The sequence below is a fragment of the Triturus cristatus genome, chromosome 2_1 (genome assembly GCF_964204655.1).
Source record: "Triturus cristatus chromosome 2_1, aTriCri1.1, whole genome shotgun sequence".
NCBI classification, from domain to species: Eukaryota; Metazoa; Chordata; class Amphibia; order Caudata; family Salamandridae; genus Triturus; species Triturus cristatus.
Window position 1 is genome coordinate 490,633,425 of NC_140581.1, and position 20,269 is coordinate 490,653,693.

The 20,269-nt window shown below is 42.6% G+C and overlaps 1 protein-coding gene across 1 annotated transcript in view; it reads right to left on the bottom strand.

The window, feature by feature from the left end:
• Positions 1 to 1,985: 1,985 nt before the first annotated feature.
• The window catches only part of TMEM171 (transmembrane protein 171), a 112,612-nt gene continuing 94,328 nt past the window's right edge, over positions 1,986 to 20,269 (bottom strand). Inside the window, exons 4-5 of the mRNA XM_085632341.1 lie at positions 13,891 to 14,026; positions 1,986 to 2,882 (exon numbers count right to left, since the gene is read on the bottom strand). Coding sequence (XP_085488467.1) covers positions 2,663 to 2,882; positions 13,891 to 14,026 — 356 coding nt within the window. The 3' untranslated portion in view covers positions 1,986 to 2,662. The remainder of the gene's footprint in view (positions 2,883 to 13,890; positions 14,027 to 20,269) is intronic.

Genomic DNA, 20,269 nt, shown 5'->3' on the forward strand with positions numbered 1-20,269 from the left:
TATAATGCATGGATGATAAATACATTCAACATAAGAACATAATTGACACAACTGATGGCACATCCTCAAAAGTAATTTCAACTATGGTCGGCACTGAATATTTAAAAACCATTTGAAAAGTCAATCCTTTACTACGAAAAGCACTGCGATGCTTTATCAATGGTAGATTGTATGCCGTAAACATAGAAATAACATATTGAACACAGGGTAGTCACCGGGACCAAAGGGAGACAGCTTGCTCAACTCTTGAAAAGGGTGACAAGTAATTAGGATATGCCCATACAGCCTAAGGACACCGACACCAACATTACTGTCCACACGGAATCCTGCCCACAGGATGGGGAAAGGTTCTTCGAAACAACTTTTAATAGGGACATTCACTGCAATAACTCAAAAAGAAGACAACAGGAACTGGGCAGAGGGGAGACAGGGGTTCACTTTTCAATAAGGAACCTTAGAACGACCATGAACACAAACTTCATATCAAGAACAAAACTCACAAGACTAGCAACAGCATTAAGACAGAAGGCCGGGACATGAGCACACAGTAAACACCGACCCTTATAGGGGAAGATCACAGAACGATCCTTCGCTCATTGGAGTACACACTCCTGGAACAAACTTCCATGACGCCATCTGAAGCGACCAACAGCACTATATTATTCTGTAAATGGCACATGATGCAAAATATAAAAAGTGTGCAACATTACCTCCGCAACATCAGCTTTGAAAAGTGCGGCTAATACGGTCAAATTGTTAACATGAGTAATTGAGAATCAAAACTGTTTCATTGAACATTAACAGATCAATCAAATAAAATGAAAAAAACCTCAAATAAAATGAAAAACCTCTAAACATAACAGTATACAGGAAAGGACCTCCACTTTATGGGGCTAACCATTTTAATCCTAATCTGAAAATCCCAATTAAAACAACTATTAAATGCTCATGTCAAATCCTTAAGGCCCTGTTCATAAAGGGCATCTAAAAACTGCACTCCTAGAAGTACTATTCCATCACAGGCGCAGATTTAAAAACTGCACAAACTCAGGAGTTGCACGATTGGTACCCTGCACCAGTCACAGCTTTTTATTTGCACTACTGGGGGAATTTAATTAGTCTTTAAATGCGGTGATTTCTCCAATGCCCAACTATACATAGTGTACAATGCTGTCGTGTGAAAAGGCAGCCCAATGTGCAAATGTACATTTTCTTCTTCTTGGGGAAGCGGGATAAACATTTTTCCAGGTGGGGAAAACCCTCGTCTAAACCCCCCACAACGTTTAAGGAGTACTGTTACCCTTCCCACCCTGGAAGGAAAGTTATTTTCCTGCAGTAAATGTATGTTCATTTTTGGATGGGAAAGGCTCGAAGATGAGATTGTGAATTTCCCCAAACTGGTGTGTTTTTGGGCATGCACAACCTTTCAAGGCATTCTTGATCCTCCCACTACTCATCCCTTGTAGGAGATTTACTAGTGCAAATTATATGCAGTTGTTGCACACACGTCTGCAGTAGTAAAGCCAGTTACACCTGGTAAGGTATCGTTTTTTGTGAACATCCGTCAGCATTAGTAGAGCCATTTAAATCCATCAAGGCTGGATTACAGTAGTAAACTGCTTTGTGAATCCGATCCATAATGCTAGAGTTGTCCATCAGAATGCAGGTGTTCATCCTGGTCACTGTAGACCTGTGCAACAACACAGCTGGAGAAACCAGGTGTTGCTTGGTGGACAGAATCATGAAGGGTCGAACTTTTGTTTCCTTGAAACCGCTATGGGATAGCCAGGCGCGTCCCCTCGCCATCTTCCAGGCCAAAAGTCCCATCTGCCATCTAATGTCTGCATCCTCTATTCCAGACAAGGTGGTACATTCCCACCATGCATAGTTCCTACACATTGAAACTCCTCCAGGCATGTATAATCAAACAGTCCTTCTGAGAGATAATTGTTCCATTTTATAAATAAATAAATCATACTAGAACGTGAGCACTAAAAACAAAGGCAATTTAATTCAAAATATGACAAGTTATTCAGCAGAGGCTTGTACATTTACATCTGTAAATCTGTCCAGTTTCACAAATATGAACTGACAACGGACAGAACCAAAGAGCAACTTTAAAATACACTTATTTCAATAAAAAATATTAAATGAATGGATTCGCAATAATACACAAAATCACCAGCTTTTGCATGAATAGTTGACTTGAGTTACTCTCACATGTCGCAGAGACCCTTGGTTAATGTTCAGAGACATGTATTGGATTTCACTGTGAACCTGTTGCAATTGTCTTTCTACGTGTACACACACCATTATTGTTTGGCACACCTCATTCTCCGGCGGAAGTAGCGATGTGGGAGGGAGGCAAAGAGGCAGCTGATTCTACTTTGGTCTTGTTGATTTTACAGCAAAAGCTAAATCAACCCCCAAATAGCTTCAAAAGATCAAGTTAACTATAAAGCATGGGCTTGTGCTATTCATACTTTAACCATTTGTTTCCTAAACTTTAGCAGGTACAATGCATTAATTCTTTGCACACCAGAAGTCAAATATAGATGCAATTGCCTTGGCTCTGGTTCTACATTTTAAAAAGTTAAAAACTTTAAAAGCACTCTTTCTAGGTGGTGGGAATGGAGCCGGATTTAAAGAAGAGACCCTCTGGTTAGATCCCAGTCCTGAGAGGGGATGGTGGTGCAGAAGAGGGAGAAAGTGGTGAAGGTGGCGTTGGCAGGGTGGCAGATTCCACTTTTTCTTCATATTTCGGAGGAGGATCAAACGTGAAGAAGGGACTTGGAAGAATCTCGGATGGGTTGGTCATGAAAATTGTATATACAGATTCAGGACTCCTAGCCTCTGTTCTGTCCGGGCTATTAACAATCAATCTGTAAAGAAAAAAAATCATGTTACCAGGGGATTTAAATTCACTTCAAATACCCACAACTGAGCCACAGAATTCTCTCTGCCAACCAGAAACCCAATTTCTAACCAGTAGAAAATGTCTTTTGGAGGCCATAAGTGTACGGGTCATGCAATGCAATGATTAGCCTTTAAACACTAACACTCCCCTGTGTGTACTGTTAACCACTTCTGATCGCTGAAACCTATCACAACACACGTAAACTTATCAAACAAGATTTAAACAAGTTGAAATATTTGGAAAAATGTACCATATTTTACCAAACAAGTTTTTTTTTAGAATATTACTTGTGCAAAAACATGTGCTTCTAGCCCAATAGGACACTGAATGTTTAAACCCAAATCCGTCATGTTTAAACACAAAACGGTCAACAAATTTTCACTTTATAATAAATGTATTTTTCTCAACTTCTCTTCAACATCAGGATAGCTCAGTGGGTTTAGCGTCTGAGTTAGGTTTCATTGGCGCGGTTGTCAGACGTGAAGCCCAGAATATACCTACTGCCTTTGGAACCCCTCCTCCGACACCTTCATGCCTTTGAACAGGTACAGGGGCACTGGAGTACGAGGGACACGCTGCACCAAAATTAGTTGTCTTAGTGAACACCCAGCTGTGAGGCGGAGGCCATTTTAATTGTTTGCAGCTGTGCCCATGGCTCCCTTGCTACACCACTGCTTGCTAGGAAGGGCGCAAGACAATGTAGGGGTGGCCAAAGAGGAGAGGCACTAGCAAATACAAAATAGAATGTGCGAAAGTTAAACTCCCTCAGGGATGGAAGATGTGAAAACAGAGGAGAACGCTAGAGGGCCACTTCCTGAAGATCCTCTTGCGGGATGACCTGGAAGTTCCTGGTGCAGGAAACTGGCTGTGTGTGCGTGAGACTTTGCCTTGAGAAACTCCAGCGCGAGGAAACATCTGCAGTTGGCATCACAATATGGATGGACCCAAAGCCTGTGCTGAATGTGGGAAGTAAAACGTTGAAATGATGGAGAACTGCCCTGATCTTCACGTCCAGACACCCTGGTGGGATTTGTAAAATTTGCGATGAATAAAAAAATCCCTCTTTCAGAAATACCAATTCTTAAAGATTTAGATGCGCTGGAACTGGGGGTGCAGGACCCCCATAAAACTTGTGCAATAAAGGGGTCCGTCAACATTTTTTCGTCTGGCAGCAAATTTGGGGTTTTTAAAGAAACACTCAAATATCCTTAATGCTTTAGTGAAGTGACGTTAACGGACTGCACGCACCCCCATTTGCTAAAACTTTCTTGCGCCACTTGGTAAGGTAAGCGGCTAGTACATTCACCGCCACTCAGTGACACGCCAATAAATGCACAGGGCGTAGGAAGCGATGAGATGTATTAGCCCAATACATATTTCCCACTAAAGGAACAAGGAAGCACAGGGACACTTCGAGGGGCATAAAAGATGCCCAATGAAAGGAACAGTCCATGCTCACTAGAAGTCTCTTGAAGTGTTGCACCACTACACACTGGATTGCCAGAAGTCATTTTTTTTCTATTGTCCCTGGTGCAGCAAGCCAGATTACAAGCATCACCTCTCTTGTGGTTTCAGAACAGCGTCGTGAGAAGGTCTGGGTGATCAGTGGTCAGAAGCTGAGTGAGGTTTAAATCTTGGATGAATGACTGCCGTGTAGTTAATGTAGTTAATTATTGGCATGTGTACAGGCAGCGCCTAGGTGAGTACAGACTGGGTCTCTTATCCACGAGTGCATTCCAAGCTCATATTAGGATGAATAAAGTGAATTTCACCCTCGAAATTATGTACAGAACCGAGGTTTTTACACCGCTCGAATTCAAACCAGGATTTGTACTTCGTCACAGCGGGGATTAATATCCACTTTCCCGCGAATGTAGTTTAGATTCTTCGTTCAAAGAAAAGAAATATGCTAAACAGTAAACATTATGAAAAAATGCGCTTTTCATTGTTTACCTAGCGTATTCATTGGGCCTCGTGGTAATGCTAGACCGGCAGGCTTCAGTCAGCAGTGGGTGACCCGGGGCACCCCTATTCCATGCACACCTTCAGCCATTCCCATTGCTTCGCCCATCATTTGAGGGCCTTCAGTGCAGAGACCCCCAGATGTTTATTTTTACCCAACACAAGTATACTTTACCAACCTCTGGAGGATGAAAGGCTGAGTGGACCTGCAACTATGGGAGCCAACGAGAGATCCCAGCAGTGCATGCTTTCGTCTACTCGCAGGCACTTTTGACTTGAGCAGTCTGCCCGGTAACTTTCAGTGGGTCCTCATAAGCCCCGGGCTGGGTGCCATTTAGCCATTTAAAATAGGTAAAACCAACGTCCTGTGCAATTTTCCAGCTGTCAGGAATTAGTCCACGAACCTTAGAGTCATTTCTGTTAATCTATCCGCCCAAGGCCTCGTCCCTACATTATTGCTTCATTAAGCTTCCAATATCTTATAGAAGGCTAATCAAAAAGTATTGCTATGAAAAGCTCCTGGTCACGGGGATTGAATTACAGGCGACGACTCGAGGTTGTCACAAGATTGGTATTGTTGATGGAAACGGAGGTATCCAATAACAATAATATACTGGTAGATCACAAGTGGCGGTTTTCCAAGCAGCAGGGTTGCAGCATGGTGCCCACACGACACCCACAGCCTGTACATGCACATTTGACCCCTGTATCTTAAAAGGTGTCTGCAAACCTTGGGTTTTGAATATGGTTGTAATCAATGACCGCTTTTACAGAGTAGAGAATGTGGATTCAGGCCATCAAGTGGCCATTGGTAAACAGAATAAACCCCCACTTAAAGAACATTGATTAGATTTGTAATTGGTTTGTTGAATGCCAATCTTGCTCCCCCTTGACTGCAGAGTTTTGTACAAACAGCACATTTGCTGGGCAAGCACAGAGGGCCAGCTCTACACATGGAGATTGAAAGGGAGCATTTCAAGACTCTAGAGTATAGCTGGCGGTGACAACGGGGACTTGCTTTCGGTGGATATACTGTATGTGAGTGGGTGCAGATCTTGATGGTTTTATCTAATCACACTGCGATATCCAGTGGACGAGGCCTAGATCTGCAGAGGGAGTTCCATCAGGAACCCCGCTGGGACCATGCACTGGCTGTCATTGGCTCCGCGGGTTTTGAAGGACAGATTGCATGCCACGGGAAGGTCTACAACTGTTGTGCACAGTACAGATCCTGAGGAGTTCAAGCAGTGGCATGCGGTTGAAACAAGACTGCTAGGCATGCTTGGACGCCTTCCAGGCCTCTCTCAGAGTTTGATGTTGCTGGCGTTTGATTAAGATGAAGACCATATCCTGACTGCAGAGGCCAAGCGTCTTAATTTAGGTCGACACAGAGAAACAAGAAAGTATTGTGTTCTGTACAGAAAAGATGTACCACATTAATTGTTGCAGGTGTGAAGGTGAACCATAAAAGGCCAAACCCTGGCCAGGCGCCAGGCCCAGGTGGTCTTTATTAGCCTTGAAAGCGCAGCAATGATCTCATGTCCATGCTGCAGATTATGGACCTTTCATCTACAAATCCTAAGCACTGCCGTCGAGCTTTGCGTTACCACCAACTGCTTGGTTCACATCAAGAATGCACCGATGCTCATTTCCAGCCACTTCCCAGCTCTGGGTCTTGGCCCAAAGTTCACACCTCCTGGTGACATAAACCTTACTATTGAGTATTAGAAATTTGAGAACACTTTTCTTTGGGAAACGCAAGACGGGCCAGTCTCTAAACACTAATGAAGTTCTCTTTCAAACGTGCGTAAGCTCGGTCTGGTTTGACACATTGCTCACTAAATAAAGAACAATATAATCAATTCTAAAGTTGGGACAGAGATTCTCCTGCATGTTATTGCGAGTGTGCAATCCAAAGATCAGCTAACGTGCCATGATCAGGTCCTTGGCTGGCAAAGTGCTTGCTATAGACACAAGGGGTATTAGGTGGCGGTCACAGATATTATGAAACTGTATAACATGCGACTGTGGCTATGAGACCAGCGGGATCCATTGTGGACTTCCTCTGGTAAGTATAGCACAAAACAGAAGCTGGCTAACCTCCCTCCTCCCCCTCTCCTCCAAGCAAGCGAGGTGAATTTCTGACAGTCCAGAAGATTATGAAACACCAGATATTAAAGTGTGGGAGAATGGAAATAGGGCATCCTATAGAAATGTCCTTTTAGTAGTGGCCTGCTAATTGGTCCCTCTTGAGAGCACCCATTAAAAAATATGAACTGTATTGAGAGGTAGAGCCTGTGGCCTCACTCATTTGTTGGTGCCCTTTGTCTCTCCCACAGGTGCGTTATCACAGAGCTGATGGCTAGGGTTGTGTGTTTGGGCTGAATTGCGCCACCAGAGTTTGCAGCCACCCCCGCTGAATGCCTGTGGCACCTGCTGGTTAGCAGCAAGGCCAAGAAAATGGGCAGGGCCACTGACAGAGCATCCTGGGAGGAACTTGTGCCTGGCCCCCGTTGCACCCAAGAATGTAAATGCTCACTGAATACTGCCTCAGAGGCACAAGAAGGTAACCCGAGACTCGAGTATTGCTCCTAACCACTAAGAAACCAGGTGCCATTAAGAGTTCAAGTCTGCGAGTTTGACACGGTAACTGGCAAGCACTTTCCACTGTGAGCCTGCATCCATCATTTACCTTCCTAGATTACTATTGCCTTGCCTGTAGCACCTCATTAGGACCTGGCATAATCTATTTATGTAGTCATATATACCCGGTTTATTACAGCACTTTCTCAAAGCTAATGCAGTGGACTGGTCAGATGTTGAGTTCTATTGCGTTATGTTGAGTTCTGAGTCTATACCCTATAATACCTCCCTGGAAAGTGCTGGACTACTTTCCTAGCTACTCAGTCACGTGCTGAAAGGGTGTTTTTTGGAGCTCAGTTCTTAGAATCAGAGTAGGGAGGACACCTAGACACCAGTGGTAAAAGGTCTCAACCACCTGGGTTGAGGCCGAGTGACCTCGGTGTGCCCTAGGACGCCAAACAGTTTGTGCCATGAAGTAACAAGACCACCAATATAAAAACTTTACTTTTTGTAATCGTCTGCCAAAATCTATCAAATGGGTTTCTTTCTATGCATCAATGATACATTATTAAGTATGCAAGCCCATCTCTTATTATGGCCATTTAACTCTTAAATGTAAAGGTAGGATTCGTCAAAGTATGGCCGAAGATAATCTGAAACACCTACTGAGGGTCTGGCAGACCTTGTGTGTTCTGTGTCCGGCCTATCCAGTGACTGAAGAGTGGATGCATACCCAACAGAGGCAGAGAGGTTACCCTGATATCCAGAGCTACAACTCAGTGGAGTAAATGGTTTCATGTTGGACACAAGAAGGTACGAAGATATTTAACATACCTACAGATTTATCCATCTTACGAAATTCATTGATGAATGTAAAGTCTCATCCTAAAGCCGACTTTATGCCGTCCTGCTAGGGTGGAGTTGGAAACACCGATGACAAAAGCTCAAACAAAGCCTTTTTACAGGGATTAAAATCAAATCCATGTTATTAGTTCAAATCATGTTGCTAGAATAACTTCCTTTGAGTCAAACGCTTTACAAACTTATAATGGTTTAAAATTCTAAATTTTCATTGTAAATATATTTGGGTGTTTATTTTTATAAACAGTGGCAGCCCCTCTACCCACCTTCGCACTACCTCCCCACCTGCCTCTTCTCCACCTTTCAAGCTTGCTACCAACCCTTGCCGACTATAAAAATAGGGCGAATGCTCCCTTGCACCTCCAACACCTTGAACCTACCCTTTTTGCATCCAAATCCCATTACTCCCTTAAATACCTCTCCTAGGCCGACTTTCTCGATTTTCCCATTATTTTGCATTATTCAAATTTTTGTAATAAAATGTTTTTTGTATTCATTTCTAAGTTGAATAATTTACTTCGGTTTCATTGTCATTCTAACCAGCGATAGACCTACTCACAGGTATCTTTAAAGAACACAATGCATGTAAATGCTCAATGAGTAGGCGAGAGGGAGGCCATGGGCTCGATTGCAATTAAATATTAACAGTTCACTTCAAGTCCGCTAAACAGCAGGTACCAAAACATTTTCTTAAAGCGATAAACGAAGACTAGAATCTCAATCAATAGGTCGGGCTCTCTCGGAAGACCAGGATCCCAACGGTATCCATTAGAAGAACTGGTGTTATGTTTTTAAAGAATATCCTTCTAAGCTCGTCATACCGGACAATGCATCCAAAATACAGCCCTGCTCGTCAAAGATTCTAAATAGCGGGACAATTCTGAAAAGCGCCTTAACCGACATATTCGGAAACTAGCGAATAATGGTCCATTCTAGTATAAACTTGCCAGAGGTGCAGTTTAAGTCAGATGAACCTCACTAAATCCTAATTGTTCCAACTCCACTCTTTCCCCGATCCCAGAATGCTACAGAGAATCTCAGAAATATCGGATTCCAAGTCCACATCTTTCGACTGTGCCTACGAGCCCCAGGGACTTTTAAGGCATAGGCAAAGTGGGCTTTGGCCCAGAGCCCCAGCCTTTCAGGGGGCCCCCCCCTATAGAGCCAGCTCAGCACTGCAGAGTCTTGCCCTGATGACCTTCAATAGTTCTTAAACAGATGGTTTTAAATACCGTCGTTTTCCAATCATTTGTTTTTGATGTGGGCGATGTGAGAGAATCCATTACACACATTTTGCAGAAAAATGTTTGTTTCATGCAACGTCCATAAAAAGATGGTCTGTTAGATCAAAACAGGACCTCACCGATGAGAAAGGGGAGGCTGTTGCAGAGATTATTTGCTGTAATATTAGTGAGCTGCTGCGGTGTTACAATATTGAAAACACAGGTCATTATCCTTGAACATTAGATGTAAACACCTTTAGGATTTGGACCAAAGAACCTGTGGTGCATCAGTGACCTGGCCGAAGAGGGCATAAAAGGGCTGAAACTGGATCACAAATAATTCAAAGCTGTTCCAAACACGGTCCCACAAAACACGTTTGGCCCAGTGCCTCCAAAATCCTTAAGGTGTCCCTGCATAGTCCAACTTGAAGGCCATATCAATTCTAATTTCTGAATAGTGTGAGGTCTTCATTAGCACTAAACTATGACAATTTTAACACCTAACCCTAAAATGGTTTTATTTCGAATCTTTACCACAAAGAGCATCTTCTTTCAATGGAAGGCACCCTGACCCGACGTGTTACCATGTTGGTTCGATACAAGTAACAACCACACGTATTAAAAGCACACAACACACTGAATTCTCTCCACATACTAGAGTACCAGGCTGGATGCAAGGAAAGGCTAAGCCAGCCTAATTGGTATTCTACCCTGTGACAGGCAGGGTTCCGGGCAGTCGCTAAGCCCACTGATTTCTAAGTTGAATAATTTAATTCGGTTTCATTGTCATTCGAAACAACGATAGACCTACTCACAGGTATCATTAAAGAACACATTGCATGCAAATACCCAATGAGTAGGCGAGAGGGAGGCCATGGGCTCGATTAGTTAAATATTAACCGTTCACTTCAAGTCCGCTAAACAGCAGGTACCAAAACATTTTCTTAAAGCGATAAACGAAGACTAGAATCTCAATCAATAGGTCGGGCTCTCTCGGAAGACCAGGATCCCAACGGTATCCATTAGAAGAACTGGTGTTATGTTTTTAAAGAATATCCTTCTAAGCTCGTCATACCGGACAATGCATCCAAAATAGAACCCTGCATCATTGCATGACCTGGACAAGTGTACATGGATAGACTCCAGAAGACATTTTCTACTGGTTAGAAATTGGGTTTCTGGTTGGCCGAGTTATGCACCCTGCCCAAGAAGGAACCACAATCATAGTCAAGGTAAGTCAGATACACACTATAAATTAACCTGCGCTCACCCTCTGGTAGCTTGGCAAAGAGCAAGTAGGATTAACATAAGAGGCATGTGTAATGTATTTGTACAACACTTCAAACAAGAACACAGTGAAAATACCACAAAAACTCCACACTACTTTAGAAAAAAAGGTTTTATAAATAAAAATCCAATAAGCAGAAGTCAAGACATGAATTTTTAAAGATTAAATGTAAAAATAGCGCTTGGAACTAATAAGCACCTATGAGGATTAACTGGTCACGCTAGTCCAGGCCAAAGTTAAAAGTTCAGGCTGAGCGCGATGGAGTGCAGACTGGATACATGAGCCACACAAGGACGTTGAACAAAGTACCTTGATCCTTGTCACAACAGCGAGATGCGGGGTGCAGCTGAGCGAGGATTGTGTCAATTTCTGTAGCCGAGGTGATGCGTCTGTTTTCTTGACGCAGTAGTGGCGAAGCGCAGATTCTGAAGACAATGCGCTGAACCGAGAGGCGTTGGATTCCTAGACGATGCGCCCGGTTTCCTCCATGTAGTCTAGAGGATGCTTCAATCTTACCACACTGCAGCGGCGGCGATGCATTGTTCCAATGTGTCGGTTTTTAAGGCTATGCGCTAGTTCTGAGTGCAATGCGCCGATTCTGCTCCCACAACAGCGAAGATGCGTCACTTCTGCTACATGCAGACAGGAGCTGAGTTAGTTTGACGGCAGCAAGCACCTGGGTCCAATCCAATGGAACAGGCACAGGAGCATGTGGTGAGACTTTGATATCCCAGAGTCTCAAAAACAGGAGGCAAGTCAACAAACCCTTAGAGGTCATGGGTTTAAGTAGATTCCAGTTCTTCCGCAGCAGGTTCAGAGGAAAGCAAGCTACAGGACATCACAGTAGAAAAGCAGTCCAGCAGAGAGACAGCCCTGTAGCAACACAGTAGTCCTTTCCTCCCGACAGTTTTTTTACAGGTCCAGAAGTGCCCGATTTGGTGAGGTGAGAGACCCAGTACTTGTAACCAGTTGTGTCTTTCAAGTTGGGTTGACTTCAAAGAAGGGTCTTTGAAGTGCATATATGTCCTTTCTTCATAGCCCTGGCTCCAGACTTACAACAGGGGGGTAATCAACTATTTCTGTGGAGACAGGACACTCCCTATTCAAGTGTGTCAGCTCCTCCCTCCTATCCTGCCCAGGATGAGTCGTCAGGATGCAGATGGGCACTCAATACTAACCTACCTTTGTGTGTGGCGGTCTAGAGGAAATGCACAAAGTCAAGCGGTCACCAACTCCAGACGTGTACTGGATATTGGCTGCAGACACACAAACAGCTTTAAGAGCAGAGAAATACCAGCTTTCTAAAATTTCAATAATAGAATAGTAATGTTAAATTCAAATTTACCAGCAAAGAGAATTTATAATTGCCATTCTAATGATGTAAAACATAAAAGAGCTACTCCTGCTCAATCAGAAATTACGGAATTCTCAATGTTAACCTATGAGAGGAGTAAGCCTCAGACTAGTGAAAAATGAATTGGGGTGTTTTTCACTACCAGGGCATGCAAAACCTAACAGTGCATGTCCTACTTTTACTTACACATCACCCTGCCCTATGGGCTGTCTAAGAGCTTTCTTAGGGGTGACTTATGTGTAATAAAAGGGGAGTTTAAGGCTTAGCAAGGGATTTTAGATGCCAAGTGGACATGGCAGTAACACTGCAGTGACAGACCCGAGACAGATTTAAAGGCCTACTAGTGTGGGTGGCACAATCAGTGCTGCAGGCCCACTAGTAGCATTGTATTTACAGTCCTTGGGCACAGGTAGTACACTCTACTAGGGACTTACAAATAAATTAAATATGCCAATTGGGTGTGAGCCAATGTTACCATGTTTAGAAGAGACAGCACATTCACATTAGCACTGGTTAGCAGTGGTAAAGTGCTCAGAGTCCTAAAGCCAACAAAAACAACGTCAGAAAAAGAGGAGGATGAAGGCAAAAAGCTTAGGTTGACCCTTTAGAGAAGGCCATTTTCCAACACTGCTTATAATAGAAATAAGAATAAACGATAAATGGGTGGAGATTTGGCCTAACGGCCAGAGTGCTGATTCTGGAACTGGGAAGCCGATGCCTAATCTCCAAAGCCATTTTACTGTGGCACAGCCTGCAATTCTCAAAAATTACAGGGTTTGAGACATCAAAATGGCTAGTTGTTATGTGCGAAACTCGTTTTTGTATTAGGAAACACGTTATCAAATCACAAAATGTGTTTAGAAACTCATAATGAATTGCTATTTGGAAGACGTGTTTTTTCAAATAGCGACTGATTAAGGTTTGTATCAATGTTTTGCAGATGAAATGCTGTTGTAAAACGTTACTTTTATACCGCAAAGGATGTATTAACCAAATTGGGCAATGGGAAAGTGTCCACTTGGGACCCCATCCCCTTTTGATTTATTTCTTTAGTTTTTTTAAATGTTTTTGGGGGGGGGGGGATAAGGCAGTGGTCCAAGTTATCACTGCCAACTCTCAAAGAACAAAAATGTTTTAATGCACTCCTGTTTCTTTTAAGTAAGAAGGTCAGCATAAAAAAAACATTTATTTTATTTAAAATGCAATCATGGCATGATGTTGTGCTGAGCCCTGCAGGCTACTTATCCCTCATCTCTGTGAAGGCATCCAATTATAGAGAGTTCCAATTTACAACTTACCTCATGATCATTGACGAGGTAGCTCGATTATAACCCACTACGAGTCAAGATTATGTGAAATGACCTATTAATACATAGGTTGGCTTGCAAGATTCCTTCAAATTTTAAAAAAGCTGGTGCATAGTTTGTGACTACTTTTGCAAAGGGAATTTTTGTACATCATACCCCAGCTTGGACCCCATCCTGGGCAAATCACTTAATCTCTCTGTGCTTTAAAAAAAAAAATGAATTTGACCTTGAGTAATGAAAACTGATGCCCATATAAAGCACTCTAATGCTCTTAGGCCAAGTTTGCACTATATAAAACTGCAAAATATTAAATAAAAAAAAATAAAAAAGAGCCCTAAAAGCTCCACAACAAGTTTCCATTAGTTTACACCTTATTTAGCTGAACTTTGCCTTACCTGCCATCAAAAATACTGCTGTAAGAGGGAGGGTTTTCACCATTTTGCAAGTGGAAGCTCGGATTGTTGCTCCCTGGCGAGGGTGAATCAGCAAAATAGGATGGAGGGAACGGTGGTAATACAAAGACACCATCACCTGGGAAAATATTAAAAGTATCAATGGCCAATATTTGCTGTGTGCGCAACAGGTGCTTAACCTCTTATTTCTAGGATAGACAACACAAACATCTATCCTTTGGAACAATTGCTTTGCTATATGGAACAACGCTGATATATTTTTATCTTTTAGATTTTTTTTAACCAAGACGTTTTCCACCTACCTAAATAAAATGTACAGTGCTATTCATCATGCAGCAAGAATATCACGATATATACACATAATATATCTAGACATACACATATCCCTGCTGGATACGTTCTCAATGATATTGCATACTTCAAAAAGTCTGATCCCCAAATGTAAAGTATTACCCCTGAGACTGATATTGTAAAGAAAGAATAAAGAGAGCTAAACTCAGGCAAACACAAAGGATTTCATTGGTCCTTCAGTTATATTACTCTAGGGCGTAGATTAGCTCAACCATAATCTTGTACTTAAATAGGATTTAAGGTAGTCACGACAACAACATCGCTGTGTCATCACCAAGGTGGAACTGGTCTGCGGCAAACAGTTCCCCTTCTTTATAGCCCATTCCCTCGTATCTCAGGCTGCATTGTGGTTACCTTTTCAGATATTTCGGATTTTCAAATCCAGCGTTTGCTTGAGAGAGGCTTTTACTCCTCTTTTCAGTTCCTATAATTGAGGTTACCAAAGACCCCTTTCATGTCACCTTCTCTTTGGAGACATGATTCATGTGAAGCCTTCAAACATACGCGACCTTAAGGTAACTCGCTGCACCCCTGCAAGCAACACAACTGGTCTTACAGTCTAATTGTCAAGATCTGTAGAAACCCATCATGGTGGTCTAAAAGCAAAACTTTCTATTGATAATAAATTCGATTACATAACTATATATTAAAGGTCATATGTCCAAGAAACTAGAGACTAGTAATGTTTTTTGTGCCAATCACCATTAATATATAAATGTTTGCGAATATGCTCGTGCACATTGTGTGCGTGTGCGCACACGTCCACTTGCAGGCAGGATCTCTGTGGTAGCTAATCAAACAGAAGTGCGTAAAATAATTAAGCGAATTTGCAAATACGCGAAATCAGTCCTTTTCTTGCTCTTAGAGCACAAACATGGAGGCAGAAAAAAACAGAACACAATTACTTTTAGGTGGAGTGTGAGGAGCCAAGCAATGTATGATCATAATGATATTTGCATGAAGGTAAATAAAAAGCTCGGACCACTGACGGCGCACTTTTAAAGAAACGTCCTTAATATGGAAGCCAGTGCGCAGCACCTGCTGGTGCTGCAAGAGCCAAGCACCGTGCACTGGCGCCCCATCTGGAGACTTTGGTTTGATAGTCCGTCGGGGGCAATAAAAGACAATAATTAACTAAACGCAATCACCATTACGGTAATTACATTAACCAGCCCCTTAAAGTGTTGGGCATCATGAGAATTCCTTGCTCCATGCAGGTCTCATTGCACGGAACAAGGATATTTTGTTGAGCAGAGATTTCGGCCTTTTTTGCAAAATAAGGCGCAGAGGGATGCCCAACCAGTGGAAACTGGCAGAGGTGCAGCAAGTTTCACATCCACTCAGCCCGAGTTAAAAAATATAAAAAGGTGGCACACTTCTACAAGCCAGCGAATGTTAAAGCTTCTGTCTGTGCCTGCATCTCCGAGTAAGGTAATGTGTCAGGAGGATGGCTGACGCTGGGGTTATGGACTGAAGAGTGCGGATGATCCGTTTCTGTTTGCGAGCGTCGGTTTCTCTCTGGGATTTGATTATATTTAGGTCCTTTGATATAAGGCCGAGTGTTAGGTGTGTGTAGTACAGGATTTTGGTGCAACAGACGTGTGGAGTATCTTTGAGTGTATGCGAGTTCTTCTGATAGAGACAGTTCACTCCCAACAGACAGAGGCACATATATGGCCTTTTTTTAAATACATGTTTGAGTGCATTGAGGGGATGTGTGTGTCGACTCACGGACATTCCTGTGTGTTATTACATACATGCAGAGAACGGATCACGCACATTGTTAAAAACGAATCTCCATTCACACACATGCATTAGAATATATTACATACGAGTGCACCTTGTATTGTACTTCTGGAAGGGGCCGCAAGGAGAATATCTGTGGGTATGGGGTGTTTCTGCCAGTGTGCGTTTGGGTGGGGTGTTAGAAGTGTTGGTTGTAGGGTTGTGTAGAATGCAGTCAGGTGAATCATCCACACAATGACCGGTGTTCCAGCTTGCCATTGTAGTGAAAGAAAGCCCACCTCATCTATCCTATGTGGCCACACCACTTTCTTAGGTGACTTCAGACAACAGAAACTTAAAGAGACGCCCCCTTCAACTTCATTGATACACTCGATCTGGTACAGTACGTTACACAACAAACACACCCCAAAAGGTCACATTCTTGATCTGGTCTTCTCAACTTCACCAGAAATCCAGTACAAACCATGCAACCCCTGGACTGGACTGACCAGTTTGGCATCCCTATCTCCATGCATAGCATCTTACCAGCCAATCAAGGTCAACACAAAGACCAACCATCAGATCATTTAAAGAATTCTCCACAGACAACCAAGTGTCTGAACTCATCTCTCATCCTAACAACTCCATCTCAGACACCACCATTCTAAACAATTGTTTGGAAAGCCATGTGACTATCCACAGGAAGGCAAGTGCGATCAAAAAGCCTTCAGCACCCTGGTACTATAAAGACCTCACTGACAAACATCAGCAGACAGGAAACACAAAGGATGAAAAACGGAACTGCTGAGGATTTGAGTCTGAAGTCCCTTCGCTCAATATGCAGACAGCTTATCACATTAGCGAAAGCAGAGTACTATTCCAATACCATCAAAGAAGCATCCAGCAGAAGTAGAACGTTGCACAAGATAATAGGTGGCCAGACCCACACACATCAGAGCTCTGGTTCTGTGCAATCAAAAGAAAAAAAAGGCAAAGAAAAAAAAACATCAATTGTCACATTTCAAAGTTTTTTGATTGCACAGAACCAGAGCTATGATGTGTTTTGTACTATGATGTCTTATGTGTAATTTGTAGAGTGTGTGTTTTATTCAATGTTGTATATATTGTTAGTGCTGTGTCTCTGTGGTGTAAACATTGGTGCATTTATTGAATTGGTAAAAATTTGGATCTATTCAAAAGTTTTCGAAGAAACTTTTTGCAAAATTTAAGAACTCATTTTTTCTTTAAAAAACGTCTGAAAAATCATGAAATGATTTAGAACAACTGAGGTGTGTGGTTATCAAGTTTGAATATTAGATTGAATGAGTATCAATATTGGCATTTGATTGTTGTTTAGAGACTACTCAAATAGACCCGCATCATGGCTAAGCAATATGCCAAAGATACACAACTCTATTTTAAAGTCTCTTCTGCTTCAGACAGCCAACGCCTAAAACACTGTTTGCATATCATCCAGACCTGGACGTCCAGCAACTACCCGAAGCTCAAACCAACCAAGAAGGAATTTCTGTTATTCACCAAGAACAATAAAACAAGATACAGTACAGACCTGGCTCAATGACACACCTTCACTGCTTCAAACCCCATCTTTCCCAAACTACAAAGTTAATTCAATTCATCCCGGACACTAACCTCATCCTCAAGCAACACATTGCCAAAAAACAAAGACTGCCTGGTACAAGTTCTCTCTTCTAATGAAAATCTAACCATTTCTTCCATAAAGGGACTTCAGAACTGCTGTTCAAGCCCTCGTAATCTTGCATCTGGATGGTGGTAATGCCCTACTCCATGGCCTTCCAGAATGCTACACTGGCACCCCGTAAGGGAACCCTACATTTCGTAGCACATGTTATACAGGGCCTGAAGAAATAGGACATCACCCCCCATCCTGAACGAACTCCATTGTCTCCCCTTGCAGGCCCACACTATCTTGAAAACCAGCTGCATCACCTACAAAGCTACAACAAACAGCAGCCCTCACCTCGCCCCATTCATCTTACAGGCAACCACACCATCTCTGATGGTTCTCAGCACATCCGCAGCCAGGCCACTCAGACTGCAGACTAACCAGTGTGAAAAAATAAAAAACAAGACAGTGGACCCTTTCCATATGTGCATTCAGGCTATGGTACAATGTCCTTGCATCCAATGGGTCCGGCACAACACTACTCCAGTTTAGGAACAAGTTAAAGAATCACCTCTTTAAAGAGCACTCCTTCACAATGCATTAACCGCCCACATCCCAGCTTCCTCCTCTTTCTCGTTGAAGCTATGCTGGTCTTTGAGCATGTACAGTGCTCTGTTCGTTGCCTTTTGGTTAGGTTAGCTCTATACAAAAATGTACACATTACCCATCCTAAACAGGAAAATAATGGCACAGATTCGGTACTTAATCTAAGAGTAAGTACACATAGCAGTTTGGAGCCAGAATTAAGAGACTGAGTCTCTGGTGGTTTTTGTACGTCCAGTTCCCAGATACAATACAGGATGTTTAATGGTAGATGCCTTACTTCCATGAAAACAAAGGACAGACCAAGCTTGTGGAGAATGTGTTCCTACATAAGACAATAGGCATCCAGGGGTATTCCCCAAGTTCAGCGTGCCATTTCAGACTTCAATCCAGTTCTAGCAAGATATTCAATCTTTGTAACCAGGTCTTCACCCAAAGATGATGCTTTGCATTTTTATTATATTTGGCTTTTGAAACAGAGCTTCAAATCCTACTTTAGGGTGGCTGAACTCTGTACACAGAGTGTAAATTTGGTCTAACAAGTGTCTTGAAGTTGCACAGACAAGACATACACAAGGTAGCAAAAATTAGGACCAGTGAGTGATTAAACATTAGAAAAACAAAGTATACATTAGATGGAGATCCAATCAGAGTAATTATGCAGATAAAATCAAAATCGGAGGACTGAGTGTAACATAAGTCTGTGCAACTGGAGACTGGCCAGACAAGCGGAGAGTAGATGGAGAGAGCAGTATTGTTCGGGAAGTCCTGCTTCAATAACCTCTTGAAGAAGGATATTCAGAAAGCCTTTTTGACGTGGCGTGGGAGGACATTTAAATCCCAGGAACACTATCTAAGAAAGAGCGTCAACGTTGGCACTTTTCTGAAGGTCGATCTTCAGCATGGTACGGCTTCACGACCTTCTATACTCGAAGATGCATGCAGTTTCTGCGAGAGATATCCATGCTGGTGTGCAGCGATGATGAATTTTGTTCTATGACGTGCACGTTGTTTTGAAGACCAATCTGAGTTTCAAGAAGTGCCATTGGATGGCCAGGTGGGACGTGCTCAAAACGTTTGGCATGCGAGAACATATGGAATCCCCAACATACCAGGCACGCTTTTGAACACGCAGATTGACCCGATGCGAAGCAGACACCCCCAGCGAAGGACCATGGAAAGGTCCGAAATGCATTGGTAATAGGCACAAAGCACATTAAGGATGGAATCGTAGGTTTATAAATTAAAACATTGGAAAATAAACAAGGAAGGAAATAAACTAAAAGTGAATGGATTTGAGCGATTCCACATAACTGAACACTGTAGTATTGAATCGCATAGAAAAGGAGAAACCCAGAGAAAGAACTATAACAGTGGTGCTAGTGAGGAAATACGGCCTGGCTACGGGACGGTTAACTACTTGACATCTGTACATGCCCCCAAGATCAGTGGGTGACACCCCAAAATCACACTGATAGAGTAAAGGAAAGAATCGAGTATTAAACAAGGGAGCGCACTGATACAGGTGTACAACTGATGCGCTGCAGCATGAAGGGTTGATTTGGGAGGAGCCAGGCATGAATTGTTGCTAAAATGTTCATCTCTACTAGAGGAGAAGAGTTCTCTCGTGGGGATTTCATTTTAACTGAAGGGGGGTCATCTTGGATTGTGCATCCTTCAAGGCGGCGATAAGGGTCTTAAGGCCAGTTGTGCAAAGTGAAGTCGTTTTATATATAACAAGGTGTCATCAGCTTATTGGCAACCGGATATTCCCCGTTTTATCAATGTGGTACCCAGATGTTCTACAGAGATAATAAAGAGAAATCCGGGGCAAAGGCGGATGGAACCTTGGAAGACATCAGAAGGGACAGAATGATTCATGGAGAAAGTATTTCCCATTTTTATGCATTGAATTCTGTTTAAGATGTATGACTTATCCCATTTGAGTACTGTTTCTACTACACCAACTTTGTGATAGAGTCTTGTGGTGTATGTTGAGGTCAACAATGTTGAAAATGGCAAGAAAAAAAAAGG